The sequence below is a fragment of the Mizuhopecten yessoensis genome, unplaced genomic scaffold, assembly GCF_002113885.1.
Source record: "Mizuhopecten yessoensis strain PY_sf001 unplaced genomic scaffold, ASM211388v2 scaffold8299, whole genome shotgun sequence".
Taxonomy (NCBI): Eukaryota; Metazoa; Mollusca; class Bivalvia; order Pectinida; family Pectinidae; genus Mizuhopecten; species Mizuhopecten yessoensis.
In genome coordinates, this window is record NW_018407478.1 from 170,377 (window position 1) to 192,929 (window position 22,553).

Here is a 22,553-nt window from a genome sequence, read left to right on the forward strand (position 1 = left end):
TTAAACATGTCCTACTTTCTAATCTATAATATCCTTGGTCTACATTTTAAACTATGTTTAGTCACAAGGAAGGTTAGAATAATGCATGCAGACTTTACATTCAATTATGTACGGGAACGTCTATTCTGGGACAAGCTTGTTATAGTATATTAGATAAGCGTGGTCGTATATTTAGATTATCGTTGTAATCACCTGATAAGGGTTCATGTTATATCTTAAGGACTTGCTGGATATGATATTAAATAATAAATCGAAAAATGTATCTTTTTATCAAATACATGTTATACAGCACGTTCACATGACAAAAAAATATTAAAAGGAATTTAACATATCTTTATGTCAGCTTTAATAATTTTAAAAATATCACAGGTTTACCTAAATGTGTCATTGATGTAATGGAACTTAATACAGTCAAGTCCTGTGTGGAGGACGATCGGACAAAATAAAGTGCTGTGTGGAGGACGATCGGACAAAATTTAGTGTTATGTTGAGGACGATCGGACAAAAACAACCGCTGTGTTGAGGACGATCGGACAAAATCAAGTGCGGTGTGGAGGACGATCGGACAAAATCAAGTGATGTGTTGAGGACGATCGGACAAAACCAAGTGCTGTGTGGAGGACGATCGGACAAAATTTAGCGTTATGTTGAGGACGATCGGACAAAATCAACCGCTGTGTTGAGGACGATCGGACAAAATCAAGTGCGGTGTGGAGGACAATCGGACAAAATCAAGTGATGTGTTGAGGACGATCGGACAAAACCAAGTGCTGTGTGGTGGACGATCCGACAAAATCAAGTGATGTGTGGAAGACGAATGGACAAAATTCAAACATGTTAGATGACGTTACAGTTCACAATTCAAAGGCAACAATAGCATTATTTAGGTTTCCTAGACATTATTTAATATCGCAGTAGAGTAGTGAACTTTCTCGCTTGCGAATTATTACGTAACAACTGTACGTTGATGTCTCGTAAAGTATATGTCATTTAAGGTTCAACAAGCCCCCTAAAAGATGCTGTAGTCACCTAAAATTCCAACCCCCTGATCAGTCATGTTCAAAGACCTCAATTAAAAATCGGAACTCATATATCTTATTTGTATATATTGAACTTGTTCATTGGCTATACAAAAAATACAAAGCCAGGTTAGCGTAGTCAAAACTAAGGCATTAAGGCTGATGTCTTAATTAAAATAGCTCACTGGATTTATAACATGTCAATCTCTTTTGCGACCCAACTGAGTGCTGAGAAATTACCCATAATTTAAAGTTTATTTATATACATAGGTCATGCGGAGCTTTATTTCTCTTCTTCTATCTGTTGAGAGGAAATCCAACCACAAATAAAGATAGATGTTACCATGCGAAACCACTAAAATCGTAGTAAAATCCCATGGTAATACATTTTAGCAAATTATAAATAAGAAAACAACCTTGATAAATAAATGAACTTTGGATGATGTGCCATTTGATAACATTCTGTGATTAAATGAATGCGCTCGACATGTTATAAACATTGAAGCTGAAAAATACGATAATGTTTATAACAGGTCTAGCTCTTTTATAACAACATAGAATGTTAAGAAAGGACATTTTATATGAAGTTTAAGTAGTGTTTATGGTCAAATGTCAATGGTTTTACACATATATGCCGGGAAAATACGTTACGCGGACGTTTTACTTTGATTTTTGTACTTTCCCATAGCAACGATCATCTACTAGTGAGACAGGTATGTATCTCCACACCTAGTTAAAGAGAAACTAAGTTCCACATGACCTAGGTATATAAATGATCTTCAAATAACATGTCATTTCGTAACATTCAGTTGGGTCGCTTAAGAGATTGACATGTTATAAACCTAGTGAGCAACTTTTATCATTACATCAGCCTTAATGTGGTATTTTGGACGTCGTTAACCTGGTTATGTACCTTTTTAATAGCTCATGTACAAGTTCAATAACATATAAATATTCCGATTTGTGATAAGGGTATTTGAATATGACTTACTAGGTAGGGGGGTGAAATTCAGGGTGACTATTACATCTGTTAGTGGGCTTGTTGAACCTTAACCGAACAGTCAAGTGAGCGAAGAGCTCCATCTTTTCCTCTTGGAGTCGGACGATCTAGTATCTGACAAAACGTTCCTTACCGCCACGGTAAAGCGGGTATTCAATAAATACATTTCACTGATTCGATAATAAAAAGATAGCAACAAACAGCTATAAAGTATGACACGATCCATGTAGGTCGACTTACACCAAAGGACAACAGCCGAAACCGAGGATACATCGAAAGAAACCATGGGAAGCAAAAAGGGAGTATGTAATGCTGGCACCACGTATGGAATTCGCTCGTGATGTCTCCCGTCAAATCCGGGAAAGATTTTTTCCGCGACGAATGATCTAAGGTACTCTTATTGATCACGCATTTAGACATAGCAGACAATGAAGTACAGCACTTTGCAATCTGAACCTGATAACAACCATAACATCGATCTCTGTTGTGTAGTATGAGATCCCTCCGGTAGAAACCCTGGATAAGAAGCAAACATATTGGTCAAATACGTTTTTAGTCACATCTATTCAGACAACCCTGATTGTGGAGCAGGGAAACGAATATTTTAAATGTAGAGGAAATGGAAGTGGGTTTTTTTTAATACTTTTGACCATACACAATCTCACGCAATTTTGAATGAAAAAACAAAATAGAAAAGTTAAAAATTCCTGCTTCAATTAAGTCTCACTATTAAAATATCTCGCGCAATATATCCATTTATGTTCCAATGTTTAACAGAGGAATAATGGGAGTTATCACTGCAATGTACAAAACAAGTGAGATTGTTAGTTTCAGTAAATGCCAAATCTCAACATATTTTTTAAGTGTGAAAGGTAATGTGCGACCATTGCAGGAAATGTTACATAATAATTCATTGCAAAACACCAGTAAAACTATAAGACAGTGGAAATAACGAGTGAAATATATGATATCCAACGGAACACCATTGAATATTATTTTACGTGTTATCTGATTAAACGCCTAATACGTGTGGTTTTTAAAACTCGACAAATTGTATTCGGCAGAAATTGGTGACGCAGATTACACTCCATGCAATTTAAAGTTAATATCTGTAGGTTTAAACACACGCTGGCAAACGTGGAAGTGTTATCTTTATATGTCAGCAATCGTCCTTTATCACATTCCTAAAGCTGCACTGGTACAGTGTCATAATCTAGAATGTCTGGTACTAAACTCGATTGGGATGATTAAAATGAAGTTTTCGTTTTAATGTCGGTAACGAAATATCATTCACGGGCAATGAAAGCACAGATAACTAGTTTAAAATGCAAATATTTGAAAAATATTGGTATTTGTGCAGATTTGGTAAAAGTTTGGAGTATTGAAGAATTGAACGATATTGAATCCACATAAATGGAAAAATTGTCGGTGTAAAATAAAACGCTACGTAAACCTAACGGGTATTGTTTGGAAACAACTTACTATGCAGAGTTAACACATAGGAAATAATGGGGAAAACAAAGATGTTGATATTTTGAAAACTTTACATCGAATGCATACCACGTGCACAAGTCATTCAGAAGTTGTAGATTTATAGAAAAGCGATATCGCCAGGGTTATATTAGTTACATTTAATTTCTAGCTTAACGGCCCGGGCGTCATATCGGGCCTGACAACATCAGGAAGGGACGAATCATATATTACCAGAAAGGGATAACGTTTCGTCCTGATAAGCAACAAACAGAGACATTTTATATTGACTAGGGTGAGTATTTGTGTGTTGTGTAACAATTATCAATAGCTGAAGATAAGCCATACTCCTTTTAGTATTGCTGAGCTAATGATTAAAATAAAGAAATTGTACCTGGGCGTCAACGCGCAGGGTAACGATTAGATCACAAACAACACAAAAATATCGCTTAAATAGTGGATTTAATTAATATAACAAAGATTGTAAGGGAGATAGATAAATAAATAAATGTTTCATAAAAAGAACATATTGCTATGCAGTACACACGCACATAAATTAGCAAACACAAATATTAAAATAAATAATAGCTTGCATAGTCTGTGTCTGATTTGTCCGATCACATTGGTTTCTATTGTTTTAAATACTGTATCTACAATATCAGAAGGAATTTCCATCCATAGGGTCATGAATACGTTTGAATCACTGTCAATTTAAAGTTTTCCCTCTTGTATTGCATAGCACGGCGCAATCGAAGAGACAACCATATACATCACGTTAGGCTGTTTCTGGAACATCGTTTGCACTGACAATACAGAAACGTTCGTACCGAAAGTACGGGAATAGGTTTATTAGGACCACTTAGTATACACTTTGAATGTAAATATACGTATTGAATGGAGAATTGTATAACCTTAATGTGAGTATGAACACAACGTTAATCGTCTACACCTATACGTAGTATGAAAGTATAGCTATATGCATGTAAACTATTTGCTTACTGGTAGGATGCTGAAATCCTCAGCTCAATTCCTATATATCGATAGAAAGTAATAAGTAATAAGCCTCTTCCTACCAAAGTTCAGTTTTACATCGTTGCGTGATCAATATCGTTGAGTGATCAATATCGTTGAGTGGTCAATATCGTTGAGTGGTCAATATCGTTGGTTAAATCCGCGTTGGAATTTGTTTGATATGTTCAGAATGAAAAATTGACTTAGTTTTTTTGGTGTTTTTTTTATAACCATAATTCCTTCCATTATGTTTCAAATATGTTGACATTCCGAGTGATCGAGAAGATAATCATTTGTTAAAGTTAAGAATTCATCACTATACTATATCTCGGTCGAAGGTCTGCAATTGAAGGATCATGAGATCAAAGGACATCAATCTCCGAACCTTATAGTTCCATTGTTCAGGATTTTAACCAATCATAGTGACGGAAAATGTAATCAACCAGTTAATCGACACAATTCAGTGTTAACTAACACCTCTGTAGTTCAATGGAGGGAAGGCTTGGGATTAGTAAAGCAGGATGAAATCACGTGTCTGTAATGTTATATTACGTCACTGTGTCCTCCACACGTCTTTGATTCCTGCAGTTCAGCATTTCCTGACAACATACTATTAGATTGTCTTGTAATGCTCTATGGACCGCCTTAGGCTTTCCTCGTGAGAATATAACGGCGTGTAGTGCAGTATTTTCTTAGCCTTCGAATACACAGAGTTTATTCTCATGTTCATAAATCTCACAGAAGATGTTGTCAAGGTTGAGTTGGTTTGGTAAATGGGGTAAATCAACCAAGCCATACAAGTCAGTAATATCACAGCGCAATACATTAACCAATAGGGCAATACAAACGGTGTCAATTTGAATCCGCGACTTTTCAAGAATGGTTCGACGAGCTGACACATGTTTGCCAGAGGTGTGTCGTCACACACGAAGAACACTTCCGCTCCGAGATCCGGGTTCTCCCGCATGGCCTTGACCGCGCACACAAACCCCCACGCCACGTTTCCAACGTACGCCGCCTGCATGGTTCCATTGGCAAATTGACATAACATACCCCCAGTTCTTTTAGCCCATTTCAGAGTGTGAGGCACCCAATGGAAGTCGAGTTCCCCGTACATCGTCACTGGTCGCAGTGTCAGGGCTCGCATCGTACCACCTGGAAAAAATGTAGTACGCACGTGGAACAAGTTGAAAGTATGGTAATAAAAAAAGGTGACATTAAATTTTCTAAAAACATCAGCAATATTCTTCATACAATTTGTATTTGATAAAGATAGTATTCTTGATTTATGTAATAATAAAGATATTAAAAATTTCCATATATATATATTAACCATCTGGAAGGCTGGCACCGTCATGATGCTCCACGACTTGTTCCGCCAAGTGTTTAGTTACGCCGTATCCTTTAAACAGGAAATCGCTTGGTACTTCAAGCGTCTCGTTGGAGTCGATGAGATCCTTGTAACCCATGACAACGTTCTGTGAACTGCAGTACACAAAACTTCGAACATTTTGCCTGATGCAGACATGAAGAAGTTGTTCTGTACCTTCAAGAAATAGAACAAGATAACATATACTAACTGGCTAATATTATCCATCTATACAAAAAGTAAAAGTAAGCACTGATTTTAACTAAAGCTATTTTTTCTTTCTCTTAGTTTTGGTTTGGTTGTGTTTGCTTGTGTTTCACATCCTAATAACAGCTATGGTAAAGTACACTGTCGGTTGGTACATGTAGGGTCTTTGAATCACATTTATACATTACATAATACCGGTATGCATTTAATTGGTGAAAACATATTTCATATTCAGAGTTATTTAATTTTGATAGCATCGGTGATCTTGGAAATCGAAATGAATAAAACCGAACATCTCATCAAGAGGAAGCCCTTATAAACAACGAGAAGGAGGAAGTGGCGTGTGAAAGTATTATTTCAGATCTACATAATATATGAATGAAAAATCAAAATGAATAATCAGGATTCTGTCTTTTTCAAATACATGTATCACCATATTGAATTCAAAATTCAAATTATTGTGCGAGCTGGGTTCTCCGAACGTAGTGCTGTGCGTCTTCCGATTACACGGTACCCTCTTCCGGAGCGTTTTGTGACCCACTGTGAATTTTTTAACAGATTGACATTTTTCAATGCAATACTATCGTACGTAGCCTACCTGTGACGTTGACTTTGTGTAAGTTGGCATCGTCCGCGAACATCCGAACATCCACCACACTGGCCACGTGAACCACACAGTCCACCCCTGATGTGGCGTTCTCTAAGACCGACTCATCAGTGACGTCACCGACAAATGCTGCTACTGGCTTCCGTTCTTTATAATCTAAAGGCAACATAAAAAATCAAGAAAATGTTTGCCATTGAGACATCTGCTTTCATTGCGATTTTACCAGTGAAATAATAGAATTCGTCAATTTGATTATTATAGGTTTTTATACGGCCACTCCAGTATCCTTTCCCGTAACATCCCGAGACCTCCATTTCAGCCCGAGGGGGCGGAGGTCCGAGGGCTGCTATGGATCAAAGGGATAATACGCGGAGAAAGGATATGTAAATGGCAATATCATAACTTTTATTCATATAATGAATATTTTAGTAAAACATTAGAATAATTACCAAAAAAACAATTCGAATGTGATTTGAGGCGTGATATTTCTTAAACGTGTTTAATAGAAGGTACAACGGTGCGCATGCCAGGCGGATGTGGGTTTGACTGGGATACGTCGAACAGTATCTATCGCACATACAAAACAACCCATACTACTGATAAGTATATGATAAAAACGCATATCTTCACTGTACAGCGAAGATTACTAAATTGTCCTGTCATGTGAAGATAAAACTTCAAGTATCAATTTTAAACCATGAAATATCATTTTTTTTATAGAAAATATCCATTTGTGCATAGAAATGTACTTAAAACTACTTGAAGGGGATATATGATGAAGATTTCTATAACAACATAGTTATAGAATTTTGCATTCGTTCAATAGCTGTTTTATTAACATGAAACAAGCGTAACCTATATGCGTTCACTAACTCTGTCTCTGGTAGATATAACCACGCATTAACTGAGTTCAAAGAAGTTTTTTTTTAATCGACACATACATTTACAATATGACGTCGTATGGCAGTTAATAAAATGCGTTATCATTTATTTATTTAGTAATATTTGCCAATTTGTCTATGTGATACTGTAGCTAGCAGTGCATAGGCCATGTCTCGGGCCGATCCATATATATGCACTGCTTGACCCATTTCTGATCCATATCTGGCTGGCACTTGTCATATCTGCCCTGCATGGTCACTTTTGATTCATATACACGTGGCATATCTGTCGTGTACGCGTCGTATCTGTTCTACTTATAATAGATATGATGACACATCCACATGGACGGACTGTTTGATATATACTGACAACATTCATATTAAATTGACGATGTTTGGGATGTTTAACCTGTTATTGATACACTTACGTTATAACTCTGACCTAACTTCTAAACATTTACAATGCCGAAAAGATGATAAAAACGATTGTAACATTTCCATATCCTTCCTCATATGAATTATCAGTCCATAGCTAGGGTCTACGCTCCCTCGGGCTGAGATGGAGGTCACAGGTTTTTATTAGTTGGGTATCACTTGATTATTGTCTTAGGAAGTCATTCAGTACCACTTTCTTGTATCTATATCTCGTTTCTCGACTGTCACGTGATATGCAAATTTGATCGAATATGTCAATTGGCCATCTACATTAACAGCAATTTTCAAAAAGAGAGACCTCGAATAAGCCAGTCATTATAGACCTATCAGTTCGTCCGTCCGTCGTCCGGCTGTCGTCCGTCGTCCGTCAACTTTTCCTAAAAATCGCTTCTAGTCATAAACGACTTAGCAGATTAGAAACGAGTGTAACGGAAACTATATTCAAATAAGTGCAGACCAATTGAGTATTTAGTAGGAAACAAGGTGGATTTATCAAAGGAAGGTTCACCGTTTTGCAATTAATATAAGTGAAAAAGACTGGATGGGAAATCTTGACACAGGAGGGTGCAATGGTGTACTTAATTGTGATACCAAGGTATTCGACAAAGTCCCCTACCACTACCGACTCACCCATATATGAGCATCTACAGTTTAACCGGTAAAAATGCGAGCTGGAAGGAGGTGATCAGTGGCATTCCACAAGGATCCGTCCTAGAACCAGATCTATTTGTCTTACAACATTAAACTTTCGCGGGTATTTGTTTCGTGGTTTAAAGCCATTTAGATCCTTGCGTGGTAGATGTACAGTTGTGAAATACATTGTATATCAATCAAATTCGTTGTATTTATTTTTGTGGTTCCAAAGCGAACACAAACACTACAAAAGTGTATGCATAGAAAAACATAGAACGGTAAGGATACAAAAGTTCAGCCTTTGAAAATTCAACACGAAGGACTGTTAGTGTCTACACAGGGACCTGATAATTTGTTACAGCTATATTTGGACCTAAACTGAGGTGTTCAGAGTAATCTTACACGTTTTAGCGGTTTAGATCAAGTTTCGGTGAAAATGCCAACTACAATAATGGTATATACGATCATTGGGGGTGGCATTTTACTGAAACTTCACCTTAACCAAAAACAAATCAATGTAAAGCTATGCAGAGAGGTAAAAGTGACAGTAATAACTTCACCTAAATTCTATAAGATCAAAAAGAAGTTTACTATACAGAAAATGGGTAAAAAACATAGATATCGGAGTCGCTATCGCACTGTATAAGTATGCCATGTCTACAGATCAGGTAAAAATCAACAAGGCCAACCCCTTTATTGGAGTGGTAAGAGGAACAATGGAAGACATGGATCAGACTGCATTTACAAGTCTATAGATCACATCTAAATATGCAAACCAAGTCTCGAGTCCACATCTGATTCTTTAGAAAACATCAATATGGGCTAAGCTATCCTATCCAGAGAGACTGCAACTCCTGAAATTGCCAATGTTGGCCTATAGAAGTACCGGGGAGACATGATTCATGCCTGGGAAAAATTATCCTGAGATGTCAATTTTCATTACATTTTCCATAAACAACATCATCACAAGGTTGACACGAATTAAAATTATATACATGTACATGTATTTATCACACCCCTTTTACCAAGAGAGTGAGTCAAAGCCCTCTACACTATATATAGCCTGTAAGCCACATGACAAATGTGAAATGTTCTTCGTTTGAACAAACTTGAAATATCTTTACCTCTTTACTTCTAATGTCAGGCCAATTATCACGACCCTAATATAACGTTATTCAGAAGAAGTAATTTCGCTATTGAACACATTTGAGGTCGTGGCCTTGAAGGTAGTTATCTTTAGCAGGTAGCATGCTGGGATGGAGATGGAGAAGATTGTTCATATGGATATTTTTGGCTTACTTTAAAGGCCACATGGATAAAATATTTAAATGACTTCTTTTGCAGAAAGTTAGGTATGTACACCGGGAAACTTTCGCCCAGTTAAGTTTCATCCTTGGCCTGTAAAATGTGTATTCGCCCACTGTATATTTCGCCTTCCACGTGTTATTTCTATATAGTGTTTGATGTGTACTAGTCTAATACTGCTGTCGTGATAAATTCGCCCTCGTTAAGGATGACACAAAGGCGAAAATCAAAATGTGGCGGAAATGTCCTAGTATGCAGAACTTTTTCTTCAGAAGAAGTTAGTTAAAAGAAAAATGTTGACACCAGACGGACAAGAACAAGATGGCGTCGTTATCGACACACGGTACATTTAGTGTGTCGTGATCTGTGATTAAATATCGTGTGTTATCCTTCTATGGACAAACTATCAGAAATCGAATAATAAGACGGATTCGAGCAGGAAAGGAAGGGGTTACAAAAGGTGAAAATTGTGATGGGATTGTGCTGTATTTGACATCATGTTTTGATATTTGATTTTGTCTCTTACCGTATATATATTATATATATACGCACCTCACATATTTACCTGTGAGCTCTGAACTAATCGAACTCACGGTCGATGATTCGTCACGCTCTATCGAATAATCATTGGCGGACTACACACAGTGATAATAGACAACATTCGTTATGGGGAACAGGTCCAAGAAGCGTAAGAGTAAATCCACTCATTATGACAGTAGTACCAGTAGTGTCAACAATACTGCTGAATCTACAGCTTTCAGCACCATCGAGGAGGAAAGTTCCGGCAAGTCTGCGGGACCCTGTGCAGCCGTAATGCCCGGTGTCACAGATCTTAGTGCAGTACATAGAAAACTTGATTTTTTAATTACAAAAGTCCAAAAGCTAGATCTTATTGAACACCAGATGAAAAATATTCAGGTCTCACTATCGCACACCATCAGACGAGTCAATGAATTTGAAAAAAAAAATGTTGAGTTTGAAAAGTCTGTAGGGTTTGTATCAAGCAAATGTGACGAATTCAGCAAAAAGTGTAGTGACCTAGATAAACTTACAAGCAAATGTGACGAACTCAACAAAAAGTGCAGTGACATTGACAAACTTTCTCGGCATATGAATGATCAGCAAAAACAAATAAAAGCCGCAAATGTAAAAATATCTGAAGTTATGGAGGCTAGATCCATGGACGTACGGGACAACCTGTCTGAAACAGTGTTGGACCTACAATGCGGTAATCGAGGAACGTCGAAAAAAACTATATCCGGTTATTAAGCGCCTCAAAAGATCACCGAACAAACCAACTATTAGACTTGTTAGAGACAAGCTTTACGTTGACGGCAAGCTGTACACGGATGAGACTGTGCTAGGTATGGACCAACAGGAGGCTCCAGCAGCCCCGACGTATGCCAGTACTGCTGCCGGCGGTAAAGCGACCGTAGGCAATGGTACTCGTACATAGGAACGCGCGGAGAGAGACACTTTCAGTAGTACGTTTGAACTCTCTGTACTTTCGTGGAACATTGGCAAAGGCCTGGTTAACAAGCTTAGTGATAGAGAATTTTTGTCCATTATCCAAAAGTATGACATTGTATGTTTATGCGAATGCTGGATAACTGTCAACGATGAAATTGAGCTTGACGGGTATTGTAAGCATGTATTTCCTAGGAAAACTGGGATAGGTGGCGGAATAGTTATCTTCTTCAAGAACTGTTTTAAAGACAAGATATCTGTTGTTGAAAATATGTATGATAGTATAATATGGTTAAAATTGGAAAATAGCTCCAGAGATTCTGATACATATATTGTTTTCTGTTATTTTCCTCCAGAAAATAGTGTTTTTTATGAAAACAATTTAGATGAAATAGATTTATTCCAGTCGTTGCAAGATTCAATTATAAAATATAAATCAAATGGAAAAGTGTACATAACAGGAGACCTCAATGCTAGAACTGGTACCAGATCTGACACGGTAATTAATGACGCTTTAAGTAACGAAGTTAACGATTTATTTGATGCTTTTGATTACCAATACGATGATGTATATGATATAAAAGAACGCACAAATATGGACAAATATGTAAATTCTTTCGGTAGAAAATTGTTATCACTCTGTAAATCAACTGGATTTAGAATCATGAATGGACGTCACTCTGATGATCCCGATGGAAGTTTTACATTTTTCAGTGCTAATGGTACCAGTCTTATTGACTATCTTTTAGTGGAGGGTGAGAACTTTCGTAACATAATACAATTTAATACAGGTACATTTGAAACTATGTCTGATCACTCGCCTGTAATTTTTAAATGTAAGCTTTCTTTAAGCTTGGATGATGATTTGTGTGAAAATGAATGTCATGTTAGGTGTGCATGTGAAAATGTAAAATGGAATGATGGTAATGTAAATTCTATCAAACAGAATTTGAATGATAATAACGAAGTACTGAGTGAAATATTCTGCTCGCCTTTATTGACTAATTCAGATGTAGAGGTATGCATTCACAAACTCAGTTCATTTATGAATGAAATGATTTTGCCAATGTGCGATGTACATAGTTCTAAACAATCTCATGATACAAAACGTCATAACAGCAAAGCTATTGCGGATGAGGATAAACCTTGGTTTAATCTCACATGTAGACATAGGTACAATGCTTACAAAGCTGCTTTACACTCATTCAATATTAATAAAACTGTCGAAAATCATCAAATATTAACAGAGAAAAAAACTAATTACAAAAAAATTGAATCGAGACTCAAGAGGGAATATCGGAGACAGGAAGGTGATATGATGGATTATCTGCGTAGACACAATCCGAAACATTTCCATAAATAGTTTGCAAGACGAAAATCTAAAGTATCCAACAGAATTTCTCTTGACACACATTTTAACCATTTTAAACACCTAAGTAATCAAGTGAATATAATAGATGACACAAATGACTCAAATGCTGATGTAGATATTGAAAGTAATGAATCTTGTATATTTGATGAATTGGATAAAGAAATTACCGAACATGAAGTGACTTCTGCAATACATAAGTTGAAAAGAAATAAAAGTTGTGGTGAGGATAAAATATTAAACGAATTATTCATTGATTGCAAAGAGATACTAGTACCATACATAACTACAAATTTTTAACTCTGTTTTTCAAACAGGATTTTTCCCAGAATCTTGGTCAACTGGGTGTATCACGCCAGTATATAAAAAGGTGATATTGAAAACACGAATAATTATAGAGGTATTACTTTAGTTAGTTGTATGGGAAAGTTGTTTACATTAATATTGAATTGGCGATTAGTGAAATGGGACACCGAAAATAATATTATAACGGATGCCCAATTTGGTTTTAGGCCTGGATACTCGACTGTTGATGCAATATTTGTCCTTCAGACATTAATTAATAAGTATTTAAGCAAAAGAGGTGGCAGACTATATTGTTGCTTTGTAGATTATAAGAAGGCCTTCGACCTAATTGAAAGATCTCATTTGTGGTGTAAATTGATAAATCAGGGTATACGCGGGAAAATGTTACGAATCATACAATCTTTATATAACTCAGTGAAATCATGTGTAAAGCATAATGGGGGTTATTCTGACTATTTCACAAATACGATTGGTCTTTTTCAGGGTGAAATATTATCACCGATTTTGTACTCCATGTACGTGAACGATTGTGAAATACATTTTATCAAGGAAGGATGTCCTTCAATTGAACTTAATTTGATTAATATTTTTCTGTTGATGTACGCTGACGATATGGTTTTATTTGCAGAAACACCAGAAAAACTACAGGAAGTTATGGATGCTCTGAAAGTATATAATAACAAGTATAAGCTTACATTAAATACAGAAAAGACGAAAATAGTAGTTTTCAGGAATGGTGGCATAATACGGAATAACGAAAAGTGGATATATGATAACATAGAGCTGCAAGTTGTTAATCAGTTCAATTACTTAGGAATGCTTTTCAATTATAATGGTAAATTTAATGTTACACAAAAACACGTTGCAGAACAAGCAAATAAGGCGTATTATGCAATTTGTAGCAAATTGAAAAATCATAATTTTAATATTGAAACACAATGTGCAGTTTTTGATACATATATAAATAGCATTTTGAGCTACAGTGCAGAGATATGGGGATTTCATAATGCTTTAGATGTCGAGAAAATACATATGAATTTTTGTAAACGGCTACTCGGAGTTAAAAAGAGTACCTGTAATAATTTAGTATATTATGAGTTAGGAAGAATGCCACTGGCGGAAAGTAGAAAGCTTCGTATCATTAAATATTGGTTAAAATTAAGAACTACAGATAATTGTATTTTAAAAACTTGTTATGAAGAAAGGATTTTGTCGAATGACAGTTGGATTATAAATATCCAGGGGGAACTTCGCAAATTAGGTTTAGGTTATTTATGGGACATCAATGGTAACACTACTGATAGACATATTTATAAAATAATTGAACAACGGTTTTACGATATATATCAGCAAAACTTATTATCTAACATTCAAACTATTTCTAGAGGTTTTCTTTATCAACATCTTATTGACAAATTTACCCTGCAATACTATTTGAGAAAACCTATCAATAATTTATACAAAAAATACTTAACACGTTTTAGATTAAGCTCACATAGTTTAAATATTGAGCAAGGCAGGTACAGAAATCAACCAAGAGAACAACGACTTTGTACATTCTGTAACGCTAATGATGTTGAAGATGAATTCCATTTTATACTTAAATGCAAATTTTATGAGGATTTTAGGCATGAATATATTAAACCTTATTTTTACAAACGACCAAGTGTTTTCAAGTTAATAGAACTGTTCAATACCAAAATCGTTAAAGATCTAAATAACCTAGGCAAATTTTTGCATTTAAGTACAAAACGACGAAATAATATTGTTTAACTAAATATAATACTGCATGTTCTGTATGTTATACCCACATACAGGTATATTGTGTTTTAATAATCTATGTCATGCATTGTACACTATTGCATCAACTGTAATTTGTGTTATACATTGTGATAGCTTGTACATATGTATGTCTACTCTCCGATGTGTTGTAAACATAAGGAAATAAATAATCTGAATCTGAATCTAAGACGTCACACCACCGCAAACTTCGTGCCACGTGAGTTAATACTAAGCTTAAAAAACACAAATAAAAACTTACTCAGCTGATTGGAAAATTTCCGAATATCAAGGACTTTTATGTGAGTGACGAAGTCCGCTTTTTCCTGTAGGAGTCGAACGATGTGTTGTCCAAGGAATCCGTTTCCGCCCGTCACCAACACCGTGTACCTAGCCATACTGCTGTGGAGGAGCTAACGGAAGTTACGTTGTTTAAAGTTGGTATATAAATCATGGTGGTGAAATGATCGTGTGTGTCAATCAACAGCTGCCCAAATGACAGCTTCGTTGGAGACGGATTCAATACCAATACTTGGATACATTTGTCACGTTTGAAAGTTTATCTTGTTCTTTTAACGTATTACTGAATGTATTATTTTAAACAAAAGTGCGATAATAGATTTTGATAAATGAACATTTATAAAACAGCAAAAACTAACTTAGTAAGCGGGCCTAGTCGTACTGCATCATATAATGTTATAATTTAATCTTGTAACAAGCATTTTCATTGGCTTAAAAAAATATGTTATCAGCGCATAACGTTAGAAAATGACGTCGCCGTTTGTAAGGTCGCTTTTGATTGGCTGATACAGCAGCGCAATAATTTCTAAGAGAAAAGAGTCCATCAATAAAAGTGTATTTCCATAGGGATTGTGTATAGTAGATTAAATTATAAGGATTAACTTGAATATATTTTTCATGTTATTGAGCTATAACACACAAAAAAACCGGAGGGTACTCTCATCATAAACCGCTTCGCGGTTTATTTAGAGGACACTCCGTTTTTTTGTGTTATAGCTCCATAACATGAAAAATATATTCAAGTTAATCCTTTTACATTTTAACCTGTTCGGAAGCCTTCCAGTGCATGGTAACAACAACAACAACAAAACTACCGTTTGAATAAAAAAAAAACACCGCCCGATTGACCATAACACTAAATTAGGACTATCGGGCGGGGTATTTTCCTATTGATATTATCGTTGCATAAAAGAAAGTAAACAAAATAGAGCATCTGAAAAAGAATGAAAAATCGAGGTCCTGACCCAAAATACCTGTGACATTTTATACATACTTACATTGTGGTACTTTTCTACACCACTCGCATCCGTCAACTACTTGTACGAGAGATACATATGGTATAAATACACAAAAACAGACACTATCGCTACCCGATAATGATAACCGGATACATCTGGCCTAGCTGCACCTCGGTATGTACACCAGCTTGTTGATTTTGTTTTGACACTGATAAATAATCAATTATATGAAATAGATGTCTGGATCAGAGTACTGCACTATCTTTATTTGATAACAAAAACAGTGATGTCGTGCAATGATCTTGAAATGTCAACTATTGTACACATACAAACATGTTTAAACGTTATCATTACAGCCTTCCTATGAAATAATATTAAAACTATTTTTGACGAACTAAAAGTATATTCTTTTTATGTATTTGTCTCTTTCTCCATCTCGCCATATGTTTCCATCACATGTCTGAGAATCATTGTCACCCTCGATTCTCAAAGGGTTACACCCGACTTCACGGCAAGTCAATTTTACCGTTACACAGCCGCAAGATTAATTTGATGATCAAACTAATTTTCTCATCCACAAGGTGGCGCACACCGAGCCTCGATTTTGTTGTGAAACACTCTAGGGGTGTACATCCTCGATACTCCAGGGTTTAGGTTCACGTTCACTCTCTGCATCACTTAAATATTTCATAGCAAAATTGAAGGGGCGTGGTAGCTATTTGATTGGTCACAGGTTAAAAAAACCCAGACCAATCGCTAGGCTGATACCTGTCCTTTAAAGATTACAGCGGAGCGACATATCCGACTTCACGGCAAGTAAATTTTACCGTTACACGGCCGCAAGATTAATTTGATGATCAAACTAGTTTTCTCATCCACAAGGTGGCGCACACCGAGCCCCGATTTTGTTGTGAAATACTCCAGGGTGTACATCCTCGATACTCCAGAGTTTACGCTCACTTACGACTCTCTGGACCCTTATTCATGAAACCGGTATCATGCTAAAACCCAAACTCTTGTTCCGGTGCTTAATTTATTAAAAAAAAAAAATACCATTTTGTCAACATGTCTTGAAGAATTTCGGAGAGACTTCAAGCCGCATGTTCACACTTGGCTACTGATCGTGTCACATGATTTAAGCAAGTCACAAGAAAGTTGGTTTGAGCACAAAATCCATGCTTCAGCATGAGAACGGTTTTATGAAACCGGTACCTGGAATATGTCATAGCAAAATTGAAGGCACGTGGCTAGCTATTTGATTGGTCTCGGGTAGAGGATTGTATGTTGTGATTAGTCTCTATACGTAATTCATGCTAATTATTATTGTGTAATTTACCACTACTTTGTGTGTCTTTTAAGACCGTGATCATTGCTGAATAACCTGACCAATCGCTGTGATGATACCTGTCCTTTGAAGATTATAAAGGAGCGACGACCGACTTCAAAGCCAGTCTATTTTACCGTTACGCGGCCGCGATATTATTTTGATGTTACATCAAAGGATCAACTCATCACGAGTCTCCACAACGTGGCGCACACCGAGCCTTCAATTTTGCTGACATACAAGATGCCGGAAGTGAACGTAACCCCTAGTATCGAGGGTGTTGATACTCTATGCCAACATAAATCACCCTTCATACCAATGCCTTCTGTGGTTTATGTATAATGGTTATCAAATATACATACGTGGTCTTTGTTAGGGGCTAACGGAATAATTATGGACAAATTCACACATCCTATTGGAACGCTATGGCAAGCAAACCTTAAGAAAACTTGACACTTAAAACACTAAAAGAAACATCTCATAAACTTATATAACAAATATTTCTGTCAATTGATTTTTTTTTCTTGATTTAAACATGTTTTATTTGTCATTCAACAAAAAGGATTAGGCACAAGTTATCTCAACTTAGAAACGCCCTCTCCAATAAATTTTATTATATGGATTACATGACAACAGCAACAAATATATTTATAATATATATATATGAACAAAGAAGAAAGGAAGGGAAAAGGAAAGGATTTTTTTAGAAGAATAAGAAAGAGAGATGATAGGATAATACTACTGACCTTAAAATCTGTTACTTTTTTTAATGTAGTTTTGGACTATATGGAAGATATTTTCATTGTCTTCATCTGACAAGTTTGGAGAACCGTACAGAATAACATTTAGAGAAATATTACAATAACGTGAGATATCATCAATCAAAATTTGTCCTTGTCTGATATACAGCATACAATCAAAAAAATAATGGACTGCATTTTCACACTCATTTCCACATGCACACATTGGATCACCTACAATATTAACTCTATACAAATCATAGTTTGAATTACTACATGAATGACGCAATCTTGTATGTAAAATATATAGTTTTCGATTTCCTACATGAAAAAAATAGGCAACAAGTAACCTTGGTTACGCTGAAACGATGATTTAGAAATGTTAACGGATGGCTGCTCTCTGACAGTATTTGGTAAATCGTTCCATAGTCTTATAGAAGAAGAAATAAATGATTGGAATGAACTAGACAGTCGGAAATTGGGAACAGTGTAGTTTTCAGTATTTCTCAAGTTGTAGCTATTGCGTTCGCATACTTTAGGAGGAAGAATGTTAGTTAAATAAGAAGGTGTTTGTTTATTATGGTGTTTGTACATTAGGGAAAGTTTCTTAAGTTTTCTTCTTTTAGATAGAGGTTCAAGTTGGGATTCTTGATACAGTAATTGCTTACTAGAAAAAGAGGGTAGGCCAGTTATAATTCTTGCTGCTTCAAGCTGAACTTGTTCAAGTTTAGTTTGATCTGCCAGAGAACAACCAATTTGGTGTGTCTCATGAATATCAGAGCTGTATCATATAATCCTAATCATATGACTTTATCTCTTTACATTTAAGCAAATATTTCATTCATTTAGAGACATTTCTATTCGAATTCTTTCAACGATATCTAAATAACAATTAAAGATTATAAGACTCTCTCATGCAAAGTGGTGTAGGATAGGGAAACTCCAACCGAGGGGTTTTCAAATTTGGTAAAACCCGAGGCTTTGCAGAGGGCTACTGGTTGTGTAAGATAGAGAAATCTCAACCCTCGGACTAAGAGTTTTTGTCCAGAACTCGGCAAGCCTCGTTCTGGACAAAAAATCTTAGGCCGAGGGTTGGGGTTTCTCTATCTTACACAACCAGTAGCGATTGATTATTTTTCTCCCATATATAACAGTATTTTAATGTGAAATAAAGGTAAACATGGACCCAAAACACATACAGGCAATTTGTTGATGGATTGTTGACGTGACGTTATTGTATTGTTGAAGTGACGTCATGCCATTGTTATGAATAGGGGAATCCCCGTCTCAACCCTAGGGCGGGGACAGATAAATCTAGCACCGGCAAAACGGGAGATAAATCTGTCAGGTGTGGGAGAAAGGGCATTCTCTTACCATGGACAGGTGTATCCGCACTTTTACCGGTGTGAGATTTCCTTGTCTCACCCTAGGGTTGAGCCATAGGTGGTGGGCACGTCTATCAAAAAAAATAATTGAATATATAAAATCTAGTTTTATATATTCAATTATTTTTTTTGATAGACGTGCCCACCACCTATGGTTGAGCCGGGGTGATTCCCCTATTCATAACATATTTCGTATATAAGATATCTCATATAGTATATGAGCTATCTTATTATATATGGTAGCCTGGGAATCCGACCTAGAACATTTGTCATCGCATGGTTATTTTTATATCTTTATTTTCATTTGTTTCAATTTATTATTATTTTTTATATTTATGCCATCACTTAATCGTAATTTTAACTGACGTTTTCATGTCAGCGTATTTACTCATCTATATAATTTCCCAAAGTCTGCTGTAAAACATATTAAGGAAATGTTTCAAATAGCAGGTCCCTGTGATCTCCATTGAACAAACGGTCAAATCGATCGGACCACTGTTGTTCGTTTATTAAATAAGGTCGGACCTAGTAATCTGATGCTGCTTTCAGGCGAGCCTTGAGAAAGCCTTGCAAGGCCTGCATACACATTTGCAGGTTCGCCAGGATTTATACCCGAAATTGTTACGTTTATAAACGGTCAAACCGGTTGTTCTGCATAAACGAACAGGCCCCTAGTTGACCTTTTACACTGAACGATAAGAGTTATCTTTCGTATCTTACTTCCTGTCTGTTTCCAGTTTCTTACTGCCACTGCAAACATCGTCTCCATCTCCATCATCCTCGGCAGACCCAGTTTGTGTACGTATCAACTGATGGTGTACAGCAGTGCATACAGATCAATCGTTATATATTGGCGTTGTGAATGTAACAATACGAAGTTAAATATTGCAAGCCAACTTAACATTTATTCAAGGAGCAATGTCGATCCTGTATTTCATCGAATTATTTAAGATATCTTATATAGCATATGAGATATCTTATATACTATATAAGATATCTTATATCGTATATAAGATATCTCATATAGTATATGAGATATCTTATATACTATATGAGATATCTCATATAGAAATTAAATGAGATATCTTATATAGTATATGAGATGTCTTATATAGAAATTAAATGAGATGCTATATAAGATATCGTATATGATATGTAAGATATCTTATATCGTATATAAGATATCTCATTTAATTTTCTATATAAGATATCTCATATAATATATAAGATATCTCATATAGCTGTATAAAATATCTGATATAGAATGAGATTTCGTGGCATGAAAAACCAGAAACTAATTTCTCCCTCGAGAAGCATTCGGAGCACATTCAGGATTGCATTGGGCGCAATGGCTGAGAGGAATGGTACGGATGCTGTATTTTCCCTAGGCCTAGCTCGCCTTGTCTCTCTTATAGCGGCCAAAGTAGAGGCTGCCATTTCCTGCACTCTTGAAGTGGGCTCAGACAAAATGGCGCCGACAGGAACACGTGTTGTTACAACAAGCCTACTGTCCCTACGTAGATCCTCGAGATATTCCAGACGGGGAGACTTCATTTTCGACATTTTGTTAAAATCTTGTTACTATATAAGATATCTTATTTAGTAACGAGACTTTAATTATATAAGATATCTTATATAGCTATATGAGATATCTTATATATTATATAAGATATCTTATATAGAAAATTAAATGAGATATCTTAAATACGATATAAGATATCTTATATATCATATAAGATATCTTATATAGCATCTCATTTAATTTCTATTTTGATAACTCATATAGTATATAGGATATATTATATATTATATGAGATATCTTGTATACAATATAAGATATCTTATATAGCATCTCATCTTATATACGATATAAGATATCTCATATACTATATAAGATATCTCATATACTATATGAGATATCTTATATAGTATATAAGATATTTCATATGCTATATAAGATATCTTATATATTTTTTTGAAATACAGGATCGACATTGCTCCTTGAATAAATGTTAAGTTTGCTTGCCATAGTTGAGGATTTCTGTAAGGCTGAAAGTTGAGATGCAGTTCTAATTAGCTTACATGGTTAACCTACTCCAATGTAGTGTTAGACAAATTAGGGGTTTACACGGCAGATAATTTTAACAGGTGTCGCAGTCGGCAAAAACGTATCCGATAGAAAAAAGCCGACTAGCGGCACGCTCTTATGTTATAAGAGTAATGGATGACCAAAATAAAAGGATATGTGAAGATTTATGCTTAAGTTGTAAACAGTCTTTTGAGTCTATTTCAGAACAGGTAATTTTGTGAAAAAGTAAATGACACTGTCACACTGTATAATAAATATACATGTATTTCTATAATTAAACTCTTTGCTATACCTGAAGTAAATTGGATTGAAACTCTTCTTTGTTGGAGGTACACAGACATAGAGCACTGAAACTTTCTTCCTTAAGTTAGCTCCCCTAAGGTTAGAGTAGTTCCACTTAGTGTTTGGGTTGTAACAGGAAATTCATATTTGTATTAATCTTAATTTAGATATGGTTAATTAAGCGACACCATGACAACATTTCCCTGGGAATGATACAGTTGACAGATCGACTGGAGTCGGAGACAAATGTTTGAGGTGTTGCCATGGATACCATATCTGTTCTTGTAACTGGTGGCAACGGCTTCCTTGGACAACACATTGTAAAGCATCTCCATCTGGTAGCTGATGACCTTCACCTTGCAGAGATAAGGGTCCTTGACCTTGTACCCTACGCAAACAAATTAGGTAAAAAGATGCTTCCCCACATGTATGAATATTAATTAAGCCAAACAAAAAAAAAAATCCTGGTAAATGTCTGAACAAATTCGAGGTGGTTGCTATGTATGAAGTTTATTAATCATGTTTCATTTTTTTTATTTCAATAAAAGGTTCATATAAGAAAGTGACCTTGACTTTATGACAGTCCAACTTTGTTATTACTATTTGATATGCCCCC

General features: G+C 35.7%; 1 protein-coding gene and 1 pseudogene across 4 annotated transcripts; one reads left to right on the forward strand and one right to left on the reverse strand.

Annotated features, from left to right (window-relative positions):
* Positions 1-3,943: 3,943 nt before the first annotated feature.
* Positions 3,944-16,213, reverse strand: LOC110455586 (3 beta-hydroxysteroid dehydrogenase/Delta 5-->4-isomerase-like). Of its 4 annotated transcripts, none has more exons than XM_021505778.1 (5): positions 16,157-16,213; positions 15,121-15,260; positions 6,675-6,839; positions 5,834-6,046; positions 3,944-5,655 (listed from the first exon to the last, which is right to left on the reverse strand). In XM_021505778.1, the coding sequence occupies exons 2-5, from the start codon at positions 15,254-15,256 to the stop codon at positions 5,114-5,116; spliced, it is 1,056 nt and encodes a 351-aa protein (XP_021361453.1). In that variant the 5' UTR covers positions 15,257-15,260; positions 16,157-16,213; the 3' UTR covers positions 3,944-5,113. The 4 variants fall into 4 exon arrangements, with proteins under 4 accessions (XP_021361453.1, XP_021361455.1, XP_021361454.1 ...); XM_021505780.1 differs by having other exon boundaries at positions 15,121-15,257; positions 16,157-16,210; XM_021505779.1 differs by having other exon boundaries at positions 15,121-15,271; positions 16,153-16,190.
* A 4,063-nt stretch (positions 16,214-20,276) lies between these two features.
* LOC110455583 overlaps positions 20,277-22,553 on the forward strand; it is an 8,504-nt pseudogene continuing 6,227 nt past the window's right edge.

Bases quoted from the DNA above. Each gene is read 5' to 3' on its own strand.
- LOC110455586 (XM_021505778.1), bottom strand. From the start codon at position 15,256: ATGGCTAGGTACACGGTGTTGGTGACGGGCGGAAACGGATTCCTTGGA. The intron at 6,840-15,120 runs GTAAGTTTTTAT...TGTTGCCTTTAG, and splicing joins GAAATTTTCCAATCAGCTGA to ATTATAAAGAACGGAAGCCA. The intron at 5,656-5,833 runs GTTAATATATAT...CATTTTTTCCAG, and splicing joins CGGTGCCAGCCTTCCAGATG to GTGGTACGATGCGAGCCCTG.